The following is a 20,826-nucleotide window of genomic DNA, read 5'->3' on the forward strand; positions in this document are numbered from 1 at the left end:
AACATTACAGAATGGCTGTTTAAGGCAAAGGGTGGGTTTTAAAAGTCCAAATATTTGTTAAATACAGTACATTAAAAAAATATCTTTCCTCTACTTCACGGAAATTCATTTTTCACGGGTGGTCTTGGAATGCATCCCCCGTGAAAAATGAGAGATCACTGTATTTGGTTTGGAACATGACCATTTGTGTATTGGTATCATATAGATCAATGTCTAACCCATATTCTATTTCAAATTTCCTGCTATTTAAATTTCACCGGCATTTTATTGGCTGAGCACTTTCAAATCCTCCAATATATTTGCATCACTTTTCCTGTTTGAATTTCATTCTTGGCCTCACCTACTCTTATTTTCCCCTTTTGTTATGCCTCTATTGAAGGTATAATATTGCAATAGGCCATGTATAAGCTTCCTACAATATCTAGTAGTACTAATGCTATAGTTTAGTATTAGAGTAGAGTACATTGATCGGTTGACAGTTTCACAATCATTTTCAAAGGCTGCGAATTGTGGCAATAGCAAATGGCTGAAGAAATGGAATGCATTAATTTTCATGACTCATAAGGGAATAAAATGGAAAGGCTTTCTATTTCAAAAATAACCCTTGCTACTAAGATTTCATTGTTCTGAAAGTACAAAAGCCATACATTTCTACTTCATTAATCTGAAGACCATCTAGACAGACTACAACTGGAGCAAAGCTAAATGTGACTTAACGGAATAAAGGCTGAAGTATGATACATTGATAACTTTTTTTTAATGGAAACTGAATAGTTGATAGCTACTTATTCTTGAAATATATTTTCAGGGCTATCTGAATCACACAGCCAAGGCAGGAACTAACCATTAGGGTGTTGCGGCAATATAAAGATAATCGGATGATCCAATGGTGAAGTAAAGATTACTAATAAACATAAGATACCAAACATGTTCCATAACAATGTAAACTATTACTAATTCTAGAGCAGGGATGAATGGGCTTCATCACAACAAATGCCTCTCTAAAAATCATAATAAAAATGGAACAATACATCCTAAAATCAAATTAATAAAGTGTAAGTAACAAAGCAAATACCCAAAGCTTCCTCCCAAAAATATAATTTCAGGAAAAGTTTCAGAGATGGCATAATTTGGGATCTACAAATAATTATTTATCAAAATTGTCACATGGACTCTATGGATCGATATTCTTGGCAATCTCTCTTACTTTTTTTAATTGCATATTTTATTGCCATCAGAATATAGCTCTAGTTGTAAATGAAAATTGTTTCAAGAATTAAGAAAGTCTACAAATTCTAAATTTTAGACATATAGAATATATACCATAACACCGTCTTGAATTTATTACATTTCAAATTAATATCCTACAAGTAACACATTTGTAGAAACAATGTTTATCTGATACAAATATCTGTTCTGGAATTGAGGTGTGGTAAATATACTTTTTTCCAAGAACAGAAATCAATTTTCAAAGGCAGACATTGAACATTAACAGCGACCATAAAATTTCAATTTAGGCTGTGAATTCCTTAAATCTGCAAGACATACTTTCCTAAACCTGCTGACCACCGAACCTAACTACAATAAAAAATAAACAAGGAAGAGTTAGAGTTAACCATAATCAAATTTAAGTTGCTTTCTGCTTGAAAAAAAATCAAAATGTTTTCATTGTTGCTGCTGCTGCTGCTGTAGAAACCTAGTACATATAAAACGATGCCATTATTAAATTCAGGACTTAACATTTACAGCTATTGCAGCTGAAAGTATGGCTTCTGGGATAGAAAAGGGTGGGTGGGAGACTGGGTTGAAAATATTTATTCAAACAATTAGGCCACCATTAATCTTTACAAAAATTCAACTGTCACATTTCAAAAGAATGAACCAGGTTACAGGAATATTTCAAAAACAAGTGAACAAAAATAACAATTCTTGGCTATGGGTTTTTTTTAGAAAAGATTTACAATACCCAATGAAAACATTATGACAACATTGAAAAATCTTCATTTAATCCAAGGATTAGTTTGTTTTGCTAGTAGTAAAAATTCCTGATCAAGATTAAGTTGACCTGCAACAAAGAAAGATTTTAGACATATATTTGCATTTATGTAACATTCAAAAATAATTTTGAACTTTTTAAAGCAGCAGATCTTTATAAAATCTCAAAAAGATTTAGCGTTTCCTTGTATTTCAAAATATGTCAAAACAGAATCATTGTAAGAATTTTAGAAATGGTAATAGAAGAAGAAAATAAGGAGCTATTATTTAATGTGTTTATTGTACTGGATCACTATAAAGTTTCTATCGCATCTGGCTGAAGAAAGGAAAAAATATGTAGAAAAATAAATTAAACTTTCAGAAATTCATTTATAGAGAGAAACAAGTCCAAATAGATGCCTGTCTAAATGCATTGCAATTATGTTACAATTATTTTGCAAATAAACAGATACAGAATGCTCTGCCTTGTCTCAGCTCGTTACCAATTCAAACAATTTGCCCTTCTGGGATCAATTGTTTACTAATAAATAATTGTTTGCAACCACAAAATGATATTAAGTGCTATTCTTATTAGTTTTGCTTCTACATCCTGTAATAAGATTCAAAACTAACCAATTCCCAAGAGTCCAACCTTAACCTTGCTGTTTTTAACAGCCCAGGAAATGATGAACCATCTGTTTCAGAAAATAATGGATAGCTAAGAGGAAATATTGTTTAATTGCAGATTAACCTCCTCGAAAAGCACAATGAAGCCTCCCTATAATTATCAAGCACAACACAAGTATCGAAACAGCTGAATGTAAAGTCATATGGTTGTCTTCACTCCACTAAGAGAGTTTCCCATGTTAAATTCTCCCAAAGCAAATAATTTACAGGAAGACGCTCATTAGAAAAGAGATAATATGATAAGTGAAAACAATTGCACTAAGCTGATTTTGCACTTTATGCCAATCATAATTGATGATACACAAAAGTAGACTGTGTGTGTGTATGCGCGGGGGTGTATGCGTGCGTACAGAATTATTATGATTGACATATAAAATACAGTAAGTCTAAGTCCTATTGCTACAGTGCTATTTTGGAATGCTGTGGCGCTCTCTAACATTTTTGACAATATTTTTAAAGAAATACATTCAAGCACAGCAACAAATTTTCACCAAAAAAATCTCATATTAATATTCAATTTTACCCAGCTAAAATATTAAAATTTTCTATTGGGGGTCTTTCTCTACAAAAGATTGAATCACTGAATATGTTAACTAAGAATGTAAGGAACATTTGCTGGCACTGCCAGCAATCTTCAACTGGCTCCATTGTAAGGTGATGTGATGCTGCTTAAAGAGAGTTCTCGAAGAATATGACTTGAAATGCAATGTTACATATAGACTTAAGCAGATGATACAGCTCAGTGGACAAAATGTACACAGTACTGAATTCCAAGACAGCATGCAGTTTTATATTACTGAATTCTAGGACAACATGCAGTTTTATATTAACTTATGGAAATGTCATCTCTTTAATCCTTTATTGTATACTGCATTCAGAAATGAGGTTTGGGATTATTTTTTATTTTCGGGGTAGAGTTGGGTAAACATAATGCATTTTATAAATCAAATAAATAAATAATATTTGAAATCTAAACATTCTTCATAATTCTAGTGGTTTTTTTTTTGCTTGAATACTCTGCATCACTCTAACTGACTGACTGACTTTGGAAATAGCCTGTCTCAAATAAGGTTAAATTTTATATTGTGAGATACTTGTGATCCAATTACAAATTTTAATGATATGAAAGATATGTGATTCACAAAGTCTCTTAAACAGACACAATTTAGAAAGATCACTCAAAGTTTTCCCAATCACAAGAGCTCAAAATGCAGTCTAACTCTAAATTGGAAATGTACATATTTATCTCTTTTTTCTAATAATATGTGACTGTTCAGGTTTTATATTAATAGATTTACCTTTCCTACAGATATCTAGGCAACTGTACATCCGTACCTGCCCTACCTTTCCTTCCAAAAGATCCATATGCCAATGGCAGTCAGATACTTGTGAGCTAATGACAGCAATTAGTATCCTATTTTCAAACTTTACAAGCATATGCAGTACATTTTCTTATTTTAATATACACTAGAAACAATATACTGTATAACTAAACAACACTAATGAGGGGGAGAGAATACATATATGAAATCTGTGCACCTCCCCATTTTGTCTGGGTTACCAGTGGTGGCATAATTTTGGATACCAAAGGACTTAAATGTATTTAATTTACCCAGCTGCTGTATCTAATTTAGGCCCAACATATTAAAGTTGAGAGCTGACACACATGCAAAAATGACAATAGCTTGATAGCTTGAAAATACTACATAATTAGTTTTGCTTATGGTAGTTATCTCTGCTTGTTCAGCTTCATTTGAAAGCAATAAGCCAGAATACAATAATTCGTTCAGAAAGAATTAAATTTTGACCTCCTTCCCTAAAACAAATAGACAATTTTATCCCTCAGTCATCTAATCGCTTAGAAATATCTAGAGTTTGGAGAGAAGAGAAAATTAATTCTAGTCTTATGGTGAAAATGCATTTTCCACAGTAATCAATTATGTTCATGAATTAAGGAAACTTAATAAACCTTGGAATAAGCATTAAGAACATTTCAAATATAAGTGGAGCATACTTACTTGGGTTTTGTCTCTGCATCAGTCACTTGGCGAATGTAGATACCATCTTCAGCATGTTCAATGTCATCCATTTCATACATATATGAGGATGCTATTGCAAGAGTAGTCCCATCAATACTGAAAGCTAGTGAAGCTATACTGGTAGGGTACCGGTGAAATTGGCAGAGTCTTTTTTTGTTGAAAGGATCCCAAATATTGACAAAGCCATCGGAGCCACCTATAAATAGTGTGTAAGAAGGGAGATATTAGGAACTAATTTTACATTCTTCTGTAACCTTATTGCAAACTTGTAAGATTCCTGCAAAAAGTTTTACTAATTTTCTTTATAACAAAAATCCAGAAAAGAAGCATACCCAACAATCTGAAATCGGTGCAATTCAATCATAAAGTTAAAATGGCATTGCCCTCTGTACATCCCTCTCCCCTCAATTTAACATGCACAGCAAATGTTTAGGAACTGCAATTATGGCCAACTAAAATAGGTTTGAGGGCTAAATACTGGTGCAAGACATCACAATATCCTATTTTCTATATAAAGATCATTAAATGATTCAGGGCTTCCTGAGGAAATCCAAGTTCCAAGCCAACCCTCAGACACAGAAACTCACTATAACTCTGGACAAATCAAATTGCTGAACAGAGCAGTTGTAGTGGAAGGCAAATAACCCATGTATGCTGCTTAACTACCAAATAAATAATAAAATGGATGAAATATTGCATATGAAACCAGGATCACTATCCGTACAAATTAGTTCTGAATATCTACTACCAGTGATACAATAAGAAAATTATTACCTGTAGCAAATGTGTTGTGGACATTATGAAAAGAGATGGCATTGACGGGGTAAATCTGCTCAATGTTATTCTCCTTCAATCTGTGGCATTTGAAAGCATATTTTTTCTTCTGCACCTCCAAACTTGGGTCCAAATATTCAACTGCAACCCGACCTTCTATGGAGCTTAACACATAACCCTATTGAGCACACAATGATAAAATAGCAAAATTCAAAAGTTTCAATAAGCCAGGAGACAGCTGAAATAACAACAGCATCTTTTGTTTCATGTGCTTAAATCTGAAACAATTCTATACACATTAAATACCTGTTTGTTGGGAAATGCCCTGATGCAACGGGTCTGATATTTAAGACTTGATTCTCTTCTCTGCTGAACATAGCCCATGTTCCGTAAGTCCCACACCAGAACTCTTCGACCAGCTGTTCCCACTATCAATCTGTCACCCGATACAGACAATGTATATACCTTGGAAAAAAGATGCAAAATATTGCATTAGTATACTTACTTTTCGTATATGGGCTGCTAACATTTGGTATACCAAGAATCAAACTCTTGCCAGCATTTCAAAGATAATACAGATATGTTTTCCAAACAGGCCCAAAGAAGAAAATGCTAATCCTCAACTTACCACAATGAAGCCCAAAATTTATGTTGCTGAGACATTTGTTCAGCGAATTTTGTTCCATTTTATGACCTTTCTTGCCCCAGCTATAAGTTAATCATTGCATTTGTTAAGTTAATAACATGGTTTTAAGGAAATTGGGCTTCCCCATTGAGTTTGCCAGTCAGTAAGTCACCAAAGTTGCCCACATGACCCCAGGACACTGCAACCATCATAAAAATGAACTAGTCCAATTTTTTGTCACACAGCCATGGGGATGCAGCAACAGTCATGCGGAAAATGGTTTTTAGTCACTTTTTTCAGTGCCATTGTAACTTTGAATGGCCACTAAATGAACTACTGTAAATCAAAGATTACCTGCATCATAAATCTCATTCAAGAAAAAAATATAAATGTTAAGATGAAAGATAAATTTGGCCAAGGATATTCTAAGGAATTTATCCTACCATATAAATGTTCGGTTAATTTTATCTATTTAAATGTAATATCTAATGCTAATCTCATACAATAACATGCACATAGCAGTTCCCAAAGACAACAAATTAAACCATACTGTAATATGTTGATATTGATGACCGGATAGCCAGAATTAACAGATGATCTTTCTCAGTGGTTCGTGTGGGAGTGAAACAACAGTGAGAGAACTGTTAGAGAACCTTAAAGAATCATAGCAATTGGCCCAAAATAGGCAAAGGTCCGATAAGGACTTTACTAAGAAATTGAGGGGAAATGTTGCAGTATATCTAAGGAATACTTTTATGCTGAATATTATACTATGGCTAACTAACTATATTATTGGTTTACACAAACTAAAAATAATAAAAAAATACCATTCAGAACTCAGAAATGGAAATTTAATGTGCAAATCAAGTAGCTTAAACCACAATTTTCTTTTCTTTCTGGCAATTTTAGAGCTAATCAATACACCTTAAGAGATCCAGTTTGGTTATTTAAGATGTTGGACTAGGAACAAGGAAATTGTGAAAGCCAGCTGGGTGATCTTAGACCAGTCTCTCTGTCTGTTTCTCTCTCTGAAGAAGATGATAATGGCAAGCAATTTCTCAAAGTCCTACCTAAAGAACTGCATTGATTTTTTTTCTCATTTACCCACTTCCCATTTACCTCTGACTCACAAGACAAAACAAACATGCAAACATATAAGCACTCTCACCAAGGGTAAATCTCCAGTTTCCCCCCACCATTTTATCCTGAATAGGAAAAGTAAATTTCACAATGTATAATCTCAAAACAATGACCTAATCTAGGAGACATTTTAATTGCTCAAAAAAAATTTAGCTGCATGCAAACCTAACTGTTCCAAGTTAACATTCTTGAGAATATTGAACATTTTATTTTATATCCCGATCATACTTGTTTGGAACATCCAGATATGTTGTTCTACGAATGTTTCATTCACAGAAAAGTATGTTTTGCGCAATCTCTATTACACTCGTTTTTTTAACCCACTATGCAATTATGTTTATTGATATCCCTGGTAATTGGTAGAATTAATCCTTGTTGAAATGATTTACAGAACTCTAAATAATTTAAAAACAAACCTTTTCAGGCTGAGAAAATGTTCCCGCATTACAAGGTGTTCTTGGATCCCATAACTTGACTGTCTGATCCCAACTTCCTGTTACCATTACATTTACCTCTGGACAATATTCAACACATCTTATAGGAGCATCATGACTGCCAACAAGATTTTCTGTTTGAGGAAAAAAATAATGCCTTTAAGTTTTCTGGATTCAGGGATAGTGAAATGTAATAAAAGGATTAAGGCAATCTTCACATACAAGTATCAAGGTTTGACAGTCCATTCATTAGTCTACATAGATGCTGGGGTATCCTTTAAAGAATGCTTGATCCTCTAATCTTTGCAACTGATATACACTCCTGAAGTGTTAAATGTAGACTAATAGGTATCAACTCACTATTTCAAAGAAGCTTAGCAGGGAAGTTGGTGTCCATGCAGAGATTTTCAAATGAATAAAAGATATTTATGCACCTAACTGCTGGACACAACTGAAAATTCCAGTCATGAACGGCTTATCAGGAAGATCTAATAATTGGTGAATGTGACATGACAGCATTAGTGCATGCCTTTGCCACTATTTAAGATACAGAACAATGTCAACCATTGTTGATAAGCTCCTCTTCCTACACTACTATTCAGTTTATCAACATAGTAGTATCAAACTGTATAGAAGCTTTTATCATGATGTTTAATACAATTTTTAGTTTAAAATCTTTTATTGATTTAAATAGCTTTTTCCTTCAAAGTTGCAGCCAAGCTTTCCAATATCTTCAATTTATGCAAACATCCTATGGAAAGTATTTATTAATTTATGTCACAGCATGTCATTTCATTCAGCTAATCTACTTCCAGATATCTAAGTGCCTGATCATAGTTCCCAATAACACAGGTAAAAATCAATTTAAATAAAGTTTTTAAAATAATGAGGATGAGCATTGGAAGATACACTCTTAATAAGTTACATATTTTGCAACTATATACTCTACACATGTATCAGAAACTTAATAAGCTGCTTTGTTCAGATTGCACCATTAGCCTCCAATTATTTTTTTAAAAAATGCGAAAATCTCTCATGAAAAATTTTCAAAGAAAACGTCAGCCAAATATAAAATTCACTAATATTTGAAAGTTCCTCTTTGTTTTAACTGAAAGGAAAAAAATAGCATAATTTGGAATAAGAAACTGTCAAATAGTGGGGTACACACAGACATGGTATTTCACTAATTGATAGATTGGTGAATGAATGAATGCCTATTTTCCACAATCTCAGCAAATAGAATATTGTGATAAGGAAGCCCATGACGTTAAATTGCCGTGAATACAACTTAGAAAAGAGAATAAGTTAAACAATCACTGTCTACAGTATGAGATAAAATATTGGTTGTCACCTCCCCATGTTTTATTAGACAAATGAATTAGATAAAGTTTAAAATTTAAAAATTATACTGCAGCTAGTTAAAAAAATAAAACATTTTTTCTTTCAGAAACATCTATAGCAATAATGTACAAATTTGGCTAGAATTTTCTGTTTTGTTGAATTGTATTGAAGTCCCATATGCTGACTCAGAAATAAATTCCACTGTATGAAAGTTTATTCTCAGATAATAAGGAATAGTTTGGTGTCCCTCATCGTTTAGCTATTTAAGCATACTCTGCTTTCTGACTGCAGACTCTATGACACTATTAGGTGAGTTTACCTTGATCAGTGTTCAAGTCATGCATTTTCAGCTGCCGATCTAGTCCTCCACTCCAGGCATGTGTAGGGTCCTTCAAAACAAATGAAATTATTCACATGTTCTATAATTGCAGAAAGCCACTTTTTCCTCCAATTATATGTTGATATATATTGATATATATAAATCTTTAAAGCATATAAATATTTCATACATGAAATTAGTAGGTTGCTGTCTTATTAATTATTGTGATTAGGTTCCCTTGTTATTTTATGGTAATGCCAATAGGACACATAAGCAGAAAACATCAGGGAAGTTATGTAAGGCTCTCATAGTATATGAGGAAGGAATAGGTAGCTCAACTTACTAGAGATGAGTTTATTTTCAATCAGTGGGCAAAACAAATTAAAAAATGAAGTTTAAAACATAAGTTCTCATTCAATACATTTGTCAACAATATTAATTGGATTAAGGAGTACCCATCTTTGTGTCAAGAGTTATCATTTCAGAATTAAGTGCTCTACAGATCTCACAGACTTGATTCTGTCAAAATTTTGAACTGTTTTGCTTTTTTATTCTTCTTACCAGTAAAGCACATTGCCAATTAAATGTTCTGGAAAACTTAAAACAATTATCCACTATTTATGTAATTTGGGCTACTTCTACTAAAGTATCATAATCAAACTACATTTCAGAGGTTTTCCTCACAAGATTCATCATAATCAAAAATAATTAACCTTAACCAAAGATGCACCAATTATGAAAAAGAACAAATTATTAGTTATGAAAAGTGATATAAAAAGTTATTTCCAACTTAGATGTACATTAAAAATTTTGGTCAGGCCAATTTTGACTGTCATTAATTCAATTTTATTTTGATTTACTGTATTATATGCTGATGTACTTCAAAATCTTCAATACAACAAGCCAATTATCTGGGAGTTATTTCAAGATGCAAAATAAAAGGGGAGATTGGAAATAAGGCTATTCCATCACCCCTATTAAAATGAGCTCCTTTAATCATCCTTCAATAGTCACCTAGCAACGACCATTCCAACATGCTACACAATTAAAGAACAAGGGAAAAATTATTCCAGCACCTCTGAAAAACAATCTGCATTGTGTTCTTGCTCAACTATCAATTAGTTAACAGTAATCCCACCAGGCTGAAAAGCAAGAGGTCAGGAACAGATCTAGACTTCAGCTTTTAGCCTTTTAAAATTGTGGCACACATTCTTCCTGTTGCCTAGACTTTAAGAATGAAGCAAGAAAAAAATTACAGCTGAACATTATTGGCAACTAGCATGAAGAACTTTGTTTTTCTCCTCCAAATTTTCATCCTTGTTCTTTATGTCTTTTAGATAGTTGCCATCTTCGAGTTTACAATATCACTTTTGTTATATATAAACAGTCTGAAACTTGGCTTTTTTCAATTCCCCAAATTAAAAAAAGGTTTGCTTTTATTATTGTAAAATATCTAAACTCATTTGTATATGGCGGTATACAGTACATATATAAAGAAAACCACCAGAATTATACCAATACATAACAAACAGTCCATATTTTCACCAATTAATTAAAGACCTGGATGAACATAACCCATGTAGAAATATAAAAATTTCTGACAATAATATAGAGAAGACCTGGGCAACGTGTGGCCTGTGGGCCGCATATGGGCAGCCTGTTGTCTGTGACCGGCCCGTCCACTATCTGTAACCGGTTTCCTGGACATGAAAGCCATGGAGTGGGGGTGGGTGGGTGGAACAAGCGACTCAAATGAACAGGACAAAAAAGCACCCAACAAGGCTTTCTTAGAGCCCCACTGTCACGGGACAAATTGGGGTTGCCCTTTTTAGTTCCGTTTTGCCACAGGAAAGCAACATTCCCTCCTTCCTCACGGCTCTCTCCTCTCTGTGGTACCAGACAAAAGGCAGCGGGTTGGGAGAGGGGCAGTTACTGAGGCTCAGGGCGGCAGCAGCAGCAGCCCAACTGCGGCGGGAACAGGCTGGGCAGCCAAGACGGGGTGGGGGGGACGACGACGATGGGACAACAGTCCAGAAGATAGGATGCAAGGGCGAAGGGCTGCTGGGGGAGGCGGAGGTGGACCGACATAGAGGGGAGGAAGGCGGGCGGGCAGCTTCATGCCATATTGGGTGTTATTGTGCCATAAGTGAGTGTTATTGTGATAACGCGGGGGCCAGGCCAGCTGGGAGTGGGGATGTGGGCTGCTGGGGAGGGGCAGTTCGAGTGAGGAAGTGAAGGAAGGAGGGGAGGAGAGCAGAGGGGAAAATAAATAAATAAGGAACAGGGGGGAGGTTTGTGCTCTTTGTGTGTGTGTGTATTGGGGGGGTGGGGGAGTAATTTGGGAGAAAGAAAACAAGGAAAAGGGTAGAACTGAGTTAATTATATTAGTCCGGCCCTCTAAAATAATCCCAATTTCTCATGCAGCCCCATGGCAAAATTAATTGCCCACCCCTGATATAGACTATTTCCAGAAAGGAAGAACTGGAAAGTCCACATAGGTGCAAAACACCAACACGTTTCAGAATGCTGTCCAGCCCAAAGTTCTGATCACCTATTAGATGAACTAAATAATTTGTTTTGTGTTTTCTTGTTATTTTCAAATTTCAAAACATGAGAAGAAAAAACTTACATAAAAAGCACAGTCAAGTACTGCTCCAGTGTGCTGATACTTGAGTCTCATGGTGTTAGCAGGAACATCATACAATCGAACAGTTGTGTCCCAAGATGAAACAAGCAAAAACTGAGATGTGTTTGGATTGAATTTTACTGATGAGATTCCATCCTCTGGAGGCTGATTCAGTTTAAATTCATTTGATCCAGTCATCTGATAAAATTGTGCAAAGTTAGATGCGTACTTTTAAATTAATGCTTAAAATTTCTAGTTAAACATGTTTGGAAGTGCAATTACTATTGATTCAGTCATTTCATTATAAAATTCTTAACTATATAATATCAAAACATACGCCTGCACTATTATAGTCCTTGTTCATTTTTATGAGTGCAATTTCACATTATGCATATTTGTGACAATGGAGTCACTGTTGCTCCTCGAAGTAAGTTGTTTGCTTGCAGACATTTCATCATCCAACTAGGTAACGTTATCAATGATACTAATATGCATGCCAGTGGCACAGATGTTACCTAGTTAAATAATGAAATATCTGCACACAAACAGCCAAGCTCAGAAAGCATGAAGCACTCTAATACAATTCAAGGTCGGCTCCGAGGTCTCTCCCTTGTGGGGTGCCTCAGGGGTCGGTCCTCTCCCCCCTGCTATTTAACATCTACATGAAACCGCTGGGTGAGATCATCCAAGGACATGGGGTGAGGTATCATCAATATGCTGATGATACCCAGCTCTACATCTCCACCCCATGCCCAGTCAACGAAGCGGTGGAAGGGATGTGCCGGTGCCTGGAGGCTGTTGGGGCCTGGATGGGTGTCAACAGACTCAAACTCAACCCGGATAAGACGGAGTGGCTGTGGGTTTTGCCTCCCAAGGACAATCCCATCTGTCCGTCCATTACCCTGGGGGGGGAATTATTGACCCCCTCAGAGAGGGTCCGCAACTTGGGCGTCCTCCTCGATCCACAGCTCACATTAGAAAACCATCTCTCAGCTGTGGCGAGGGGGGCGTTTGCCCAGGTCCGCCTGGTGCACCAGTTGCGGCCCTATCTGGACCGGGACTCATTGCTCACAGTCACTCATGCCCTCATCACCTCGAGGTTCGACTACTGTAATGTTCTCTACATGGGGCTACCTTTGAAAAGTGTTCGGAAACTTCAGATCGTGCAGAACGCAGCTGCGAGAGCAGTCATGGGCTTACCTAGGTATGCCCATGTTTCACCATCACTCCGCAGTCTGCATTGGCTGCCGATCAATTTCCTGTCACAATTCAAAGCGTTGGTTATGACCTTTAAAGCCCTTCATGGCATTGGGCCAGAATATCTCCGAGACCGCCTCCTGCCGCACGAATCCCAGCGACCGATTAGGTCCCACAGAGTGGGCCTTCTCCGGGTCCCGTCAACTAAACAATGTCGGTTGGCGGGCCCCAGGGGAAGAGCCTTCTCTGTGGCGGCACCGGCTCTCTGGAACCAACTCCCCCCGGAGATTAGAACTGCCCCTACTCTTCCTGCCTTCCGTAAACTCCTCAAAACCCACCTTTGCCGTCAGGCATGGGGGAATTGAAACATCTCCCCCTGGGCATGTTTAATTTATACATGGTATGCTTGTGTGTGTGTCTGTTAGTTAGTATATGGGGTTTTTTAAAGCTTTAAATATTTTAACTGATTGGATTATTTATGATTTGTACTACTTGCTGTGAGCCGCCCCGAGTCTTCGGAGAGGGGCGGCATACAAATCCAAATAATAAATAAATAAATAAATAATAAACCCTGAGCTACATATATTCTGTTCCATTGATACATATGTGGCATCTATATGTTGTAAAAACTATGTTATGATTTAAACTAAAAAAAAAGAAAAACATTCTAGCCATAAAGTTTTCAAATTTATTGATCACTTTTATCTTATATTAGCAAAGACTATATTGTTTATTAAAAAGACAAGTTATTATTGAAATTACATTTGCCTAAAAAGAATTATATAAAAAGAGTCCCGTATTATCCTACATTAGAAGTGTAAAACTCAACAGTGTCACGGGCCATATCGTGATATATCAGGATGATTTTGCCTTTGCGGAGCTGAGGTGGGTGTAGCCTGCATGGACCAAATTTGGCTTGTAGGCCGCCATTTTGACAGGTCTGTCCTACACATAAAATCTTTTTATGAGGCATTCTCTCTCGTAATAATAGAATCTGAAATGTTATTTTGCATATTACAGCAAACCTGCAAAGCTGTCTTTAATGCTGTCAGTCAGAGAAAGAAATACAGTTGACCTGGACTACTGTTTAACCCACCAGATTCTTTCCTGATAAAACTCAAGTCAAATTACTTTAGAAATCTTGTTCAACTTGCTCTTTAAGTGGGGAATATTATAATTTTAATTATAATTATTTATTTCTTTATTTGGATTAATAATTATTTTTATTTTTATTTTATTTATTATTATTATTATTATTATTATTATTATTATTATTATTATTCTACACGGTTAACTGACATCTGCACAAACAAATTCATTGCAATCATTTTTTTTATATCTCTCCTTATTTAAAAAAATAACTCAAGGCTACAAACATATCCAACACACCTTTTGCCTTCTTCTGTCCCCACAAAACCCTGTGAGTTGGGCTGAGTGTGACTGGCCCAAGGTCACGCAACTGACTTTCAAACACTAAGGCAGAACTAGAACTCAATTCTCCCACTTTCTAGTACTGTATAATCAACCACTAGACCAAAGTGACTCCACTAATCATACCACTAATTCTCTTAAAATAAAAATAATTAAAAGGGGAGTGGACAGAAAACTACTCTAACAAAGTACAAGTAAACAAAATTGGGCTTTATTCAAAACAAAAACAAAAATATGCACATGCACAGCAACAGATCTTGTCTTTTAGTATCTACATTTAGATCTTGTCTTTTAGTATCTACCCTCTACTAAATCTGGCCTATAAAAACCTAGATGATCCTACTATAAATGACAGCAAAGTCTTAATGCCTGGCTGCCATATGCAAATTGTTCAGATGTTTACAACCAGCTCTAGTAGCCCTTCATCTCTTCAAATGCAAAGCATTTTCTTCTAAAACTCATTCTGTATTTATCACTCTGGATCAACTTTTTCCTAATATGAAGATTCTGGAAATGGCCCTAAAATTTCTAAAAGGTCTCAGATGATGAAAATCTGTCATAGCATAACAATTTTATTACAGTGACCTCAATTTACAATTGATAGTCCTCGACTTATCACAATTGAGCCCAAAATTTATGAAGTTAAGTGAGACATCTGTTAAGTGAGTTTTGCCCCATGTTATGACATTAGTTGCCATTGTTGTTAAGTGAATCATTGCAGTTAAGTTAGTAACATGGTTGTTAAGTGAATATGGTTTCCCCATTGCCTTTTACTTGTCAGACCCCAAGACACTGCAACCGTCATTAGCATGAAACAGTTGTCAAATATCTGAATGTAAATCACGTGACCACAGTAATGCTGCAACAGTGCAATGCGAAAAATGGTCAAAAGTCACTTTTTTTCAGTGCCACTGTAACTTTGAATGGTCACTAAAATGGATTGTTGGAAGTTAGGACTACCTGTATCCTTTTCTCGTTTAGTGCCCGTGATCTACTGTAGGTTGCTGATGACCTGCCTGGGTGGCCTTTCTACTTTCCCCATAGGAGAAAATCATCCAATTGGATACTCTCCATGCTTACTTAAGAGGCCAAAGACTGCCCTGCCTTAGGCAGCCTTGAAGGCAGGAAAAGGGAAAGAAGGGAGGGAGGGAATCATGATACAAGGAAGGAAGGAGGGAAGGAAACGAGAGGTAAAGGGAGGGAGGAAATCATGATGCAAGGAAGGAGGGAATGAGGGAGGGTGAGAGGCACTATTTGGACCAGGATGCTTTACGCAGTCACTCAGGCCCTCATCACCTCCTGTCTTGATTATTGCAATGCACTCTACATGTGCCTATCCTTGAAGAGTGTTTGGAGACTGCAAATAGTCTAGAATGCAGCCACATGAACTGCACTGGCTACAATTAGTCATATAGCACCTACACTCCACGAGCTGCACTGGCTACCAGTTTCCAGTCACAATTCAAGGTGTTGGTTATTACCTCTTATCACACAGGGTTGGCCTTCTCCAGGTTCCATCAACTAAGCAATACAGGTTGGTGGGACCACGGGGGAGGGCCTTCTCTGTGGCTGCCCCAGCCCTATGGAACCAACTCCCCCACCCATGGCCATACTGCTCCCACCCTACTGGCCTTCTGAAAGGCTGTGAAGACCTGATTTTGCCAGCAAGCCTGGGGGCCACAAACTTGACATTTGTCATGGGGAATTACACTGAACGGTATGCATGTGTGTGGATTGTTTGAGTTGTGGGTTTTTAACTAGGGTTTATAGTTTTAGATATTTATACTTGACTTCTTTTTTACTGTATTCGTATCTTTTTATATTGCTGTAAGCCGCCTTGAGTCCTTCGGGATTGGGCGGCATAGAATAAAATAAATAAAATAAATGAATAAATTAGAGGAGGGAGGGAGGGAGGGAGGAGGGGGGGATTATGGAAGGAAAGGGGAAAGGAAACCGGGGCTCTCACCACCAGTAACGTTGAGGATGGATTAAAAGGCCTACTTCGTTTTCCACGGGGCACTCTCTGGATTTGAATGGGGAGACCTCCCACCTACCCCCCACCCCTCGTTCCTCACCCACCACGAGGCTTCTCTCCCCTCCTCCCCCGTCTACCTTGTCCTCCAGCGTTACTCCGAACGACGCCTCCCGCGCCAACCGCTCTTCCGCACCGCACTAGACGTGGATGAAAGGCAAGACGCGCGCGCGCAAAATCCACCGGACCGATTCTCCCCTCCCGGCAGCCTCAGCGTCCATAAACGAGTTCCTTAAGCCGGGATTGGCTGGTTTTGAATTGACTCAGCGGGCACGCACGGGCCCGACCAGCACGCTCCGTGAAGCTACGACTACAACGTCCGTCATGCAGTGCGTTCCAGCTTCTGATTGGCCGCCTTTGCTTCGAGCAGGGAAAAAGAGGCGTTTCCCTTCCGTGTCAGTTTGGTTTGCAAGCCCTTGCTTTCAACAGGCGCCGTTCAGCCTCGGGACGAAAGCAACTGAGGGATAACTTTTTTTAGCAACCGCCGGTTTAAGTTTGCGGGTGTTCCCCCCCCCCCCCTTCGTCGGACGATCTTCGGACTTTAAAACGGCATTGAAGAGGCTGTGTCTCTTATTGGCTGCGATTTAAAAAAAAAAATCCGAAATCCAGTTAACCCCTGTCAAACCAATGTTCGTTTATCTGTCTACCTAATTGGCAGGCGGATAGAAGGGGAGAATGATTGCAAACCTCCCTCATTCGGAGAAGCAGACTCCTGGGAAACGGAAATGTTATTCTTCTTTACAATAAACAAAATTTAGTCTTCTTTAGCCAAGATAAAAGACCCGTTATCAGGAAGCTCCCATTGGGAAGCGAAGGTTTCACATAAAGTAGGGTTTGTGTTTTGACCTAACTACCACACACTTGTGATCAGAGGTTCTCTTGATTTTAGTCAGAATTCGGATCAAAGGAACGAGTAGAATTTTTTTTACCCTTTGCCATCCGGTCGTTTAAAAAATCACGGGCTAAATAGAACCAGTTCTGTTCTTCGGTGTCTTCCTGCAAAACACACATTCAAGCCACCTTTCGCCTGGAGAAGCCCAGCATTTCCAGAAAAGTCTACCGTGTATCCCTTCCAGCTCAGAAGAAAATAAAAATGGCACAGATTTTTCCGGGAGGAACTCATGTTTCCTATTACATCTTTTTAAAGCAAATCCTACCTTTTTTTTTCATTGTGTTCAGGATGTGAAATAAACATCTCATTGCCCGTTAATACACTTGTCATTGCCTCCCAAAGAGAACTATTTTCAATCCCTCTTTTCTGCCGTTACACTGCTCAAAACAATAAAAGGAACACTTACACAACACAATATAACTCCAAGTAAACCAAACTTTTGTGAAATCAAACTGTCCACTTAGGAAGCAACACTGATTGACAATCAATTTCACATGCTGTTGTGCACATTCGACTTTGTACTGAACAAAGTATTCAATGAGAATATTTCATTCATTCAGATCTAGGATGTGTTATTTGAGTGTTCCCTTTATTTATTTGAGCAGTTTATATTGATTCTTCATAAATCATACCAGGATGTGGGCTGCTTCTGTTTCTCCGAATTTTCGCACTTTTCTCCAGGTGAAACTATTAACAAAAATAACTTTCTTATTGTTAATAAAAATGTATTTTTTTTAAAAAAATCCTCTAGGCTTTTGCATGGTTTCCTAATTAAAGAGAATTAACTACTGATTAATAGAGGTTTCATGCCCTATATCGGGAAAGGAGCTTCTTTACATTTTTTCCCTTCCTAATTTAATTTTTTTAAAATTTGGAAAAAGTTTTCCACTTGGAAAGAAGGCAGCTCAGTGAGCCTTTGTGATTGTGGATGAATCAGGACACCTCACATTTACAGATAGATTAATTTTAAAGGCGCTTTAATGGGGGGGGGGGGAATCCATCATCTACAAAGAAAGTTATATAGTTTTTCTTCCCCAAAGTCTGGCTTTGTCGCTGATTCAAAGCGAGCGCCCATGTCTTTTCCTCCTTTCTTTAGTTTTCGGTCATTTCCGTTAAAAGCTTTAGGTCCAAAGTGTTTCTTAATTCTTTATCACTGTCGCTCTACCCAGCACAATCAGTTCCCAGGTTTTTTAAGTGCCAAAGATTAATCCGTGATGTGATGTTGCAACAAGAGATGAGAGTCTTGCCTTATCTGAAACAATATTTGTTTTGATTTAAAAGGGTTCGGTCCTGGATATTGTGGATCTAGTCTGCAGATGGATGGGTGGGTGGATGGATGGGTGGGTGGGTGGAAGGAAGGAAGGAAGGAAGGAAGGAAGGAAGGAAAGAAAGAAAGAAAGAAAGAAAGAAAGAAAGATGATAGATAGACAGACAGACAGACAGAGACACAATTTACATATGTACACACACACACTGTTGCTATTCAAGAATTAGTGTCTTGATTCATGGAATAGAAGGAATATATGCATTGTGAGTAATGGGGAGAGGCATTTTAAAATGTGACAAAAATGCAGTCAGTTTATATAAAAACTCCACTTCTGTTTTAGATTATAATAAGGAAGGGACAATGAGTAAACACCTACACTATTCCTTTATTTAAAAGACTGAAAGTGGAAGAGGGTCGACATTAAGAGCCCAGTACTAAGCACCCATATTGGAAGCAGTTACTATTCACAAGATCAATAGCTGTTCTATAGGACATCCTTTATCTGGAGATTGGGGAGGGGGGGAACCTAAACGAATTAATTCCAAAGCGTTAGGCTTTTATATATTTAATTATCCCCAAAGCAAACTTTTTAGCAATGTTTCACGTATTGAAGATAGCCTGAAGCTGAAAAATACATTTTCCCCAGGCTGGAAATTAATGTTTTCGTTTAAGTTTGTTTTGTTTTATTGTATTGCTAGACCTGGAAAACCCAGAATTAGAGCTAATCTACTATTTTATTTTATTTTATTATTTTATTTATTTATTTTTATTTATATGCCGCCACTCTCCGGGGACTCGGGGCGGTTTACCACATATAGAAAACCCAGAATTAGAGCTAATCTACTATTTTATTTTATTATTTTATTTATTTATTTTTATTTATATGCCGCTACTCTTCGGGGGACTCGGGGCGGTTTACCACATATAGAAAACCATTTGTTGCTGTGGAAGGAATACATGGATTTAATACGAAGCATCTCGCTAGCATGTTTTATTTATCTGAGCAAAGAGACATTGGATTCCTACTTTTAAAATATTACTTTTCCCAAAAATACGTATCCCGTTGAGGATATGGACGCTCTAATCCCCCCATCTCCTTTTTTAAAAATATCGTGAATGTTAAATTTTGAGATGAGCGGAAATAGTCGCTGCATTTTCAAATAGCCTTGCCTCTTCAGATCCGAAACTAACCAAGGAAAACAGGTGGCTGCACTAACCACCTAAAAGACTCCTGCGATTTAAATAACACTCGATGAACCATTTGCTTTCCTTTTTGTTTTAAACGATTAGCGGCCGATGCGAAGCTGCAGGTGCTTTTCAGCGCTTGGATGAACGCTCAGATCAATCACGGGTGAGCTATAATGTCACTTTCTGGTTTTAAAAGGCCTGGTGAAAGTACTTTACCTGAGACCGTGGCATTGAACAGAACGCGCCTCAAATTCTGAAGAAAGCCCATTTCCGGAAACACTTGTCAATTAGGATCACTTAATAGAGAAGATACACCTTCCCACCCTCCCTTCCTTTCAAATAAAAATCAGCAGGAACCGCTTCTTTCCAGGGGGCCACTGAAATTTGCACGCCTGCTGTTTTATCACTGGAACTTTCCTGAACATTTCAATGGGGCGATAGCTGTAAATAGCTGTCAATAGCAGTTGAAAATGAGCAAACTGCCTATTTCTATAACTCTGGGAGAAATAGACCTAGATGCTATCGTGAATATCAATAGACTGGCTGAAAATAGCATGTTAGTTTGAGTCATCCCAATGTGATTAAAGCCATTCAAATCGACTGTCGCCTTTAACTCATCGTCCTATTGATTTCAAAAGGGAGCTCTTCCAACTGAACGGTTTATATTAGTTCAGCATCTATACTGCCCTGAGATTTTTTTTCCCCTCCCAGGAAAAATGATCCAAGTCACAATTTTGTAAATTAGGTTACTCTCTGTTGCTTGAATGATAAAAGCCTCTAAATTCTGACGTAGATTCTAAATTCTCTAAATCAAGGAATTAGCCCTAGGTAAGATGGAAAGGGGGGGGGGGGGGGCATAT

At 37.3% G+C, this 20,826-nt stretch overlaps 1 protein-coding gene across 2 annotated transcripts; it reads right to left on the minus strand.

Annotated features, from left to right (window-relative positions):
• Positions 1-1,320: 1,320 nt before the first annotated feature.
• Positions 1,321-16,844, minus strand: BUB3 (BUB3 mitotic checkpoint protein). Of its 2 annotated transcripts, XM_070752537.1 has the most exons (8): positions 16,700-16,844; positions 11,963-12,157; positions 9,334-9,403; positions 7,656-7,807; positions 5,781-5,939; positions 5,475-5,652; positions 4,680-4,896; positions 1,321-2,065 (listed from the first exon to the last, which is right to left on the minus strand). In XM_070752537.1, exons 2-8 carry the CDS (start codon positions 12,155-12,157, stop codon positions 2,056-2,058), a joined length of 981 nt encoding a protein of 326 aa, XP_070608638.1. In that variant the 5' UTR covers positions 16,700-16,844; the 3' UTR covers positions 1,321-2,055. The 2 variants fall into 2 exon arrangements, with proteins under 2 accessions (XP_070608638.1, XP_070608639.1); XM_070752538.1 differs by lacking the exon at positions 1,321-2,065 and having other exon boundaries at positions 4,676-4,896; positions 16,700-16,811.
• Positions 16,845-20,826: the final 3,982 nt, after the last annotated feature.

Source organism: Erythrolamprus reginae, chromosome 5 (genome assembly GCF_031021105.1).
Source record: "Erythrolamprus reginae isolate rEryReg1 chromosome 5, rEryReg1.hap1, whole genome shotgun sequence".
Taxonomy (NCBI): domain Eukaryota; kingdom Metazoa; phylum Chordata; class Lepidosauria; order Squamata; family Dipsadidae; genus Erythrolamprus; species Erythrolamprus reginae.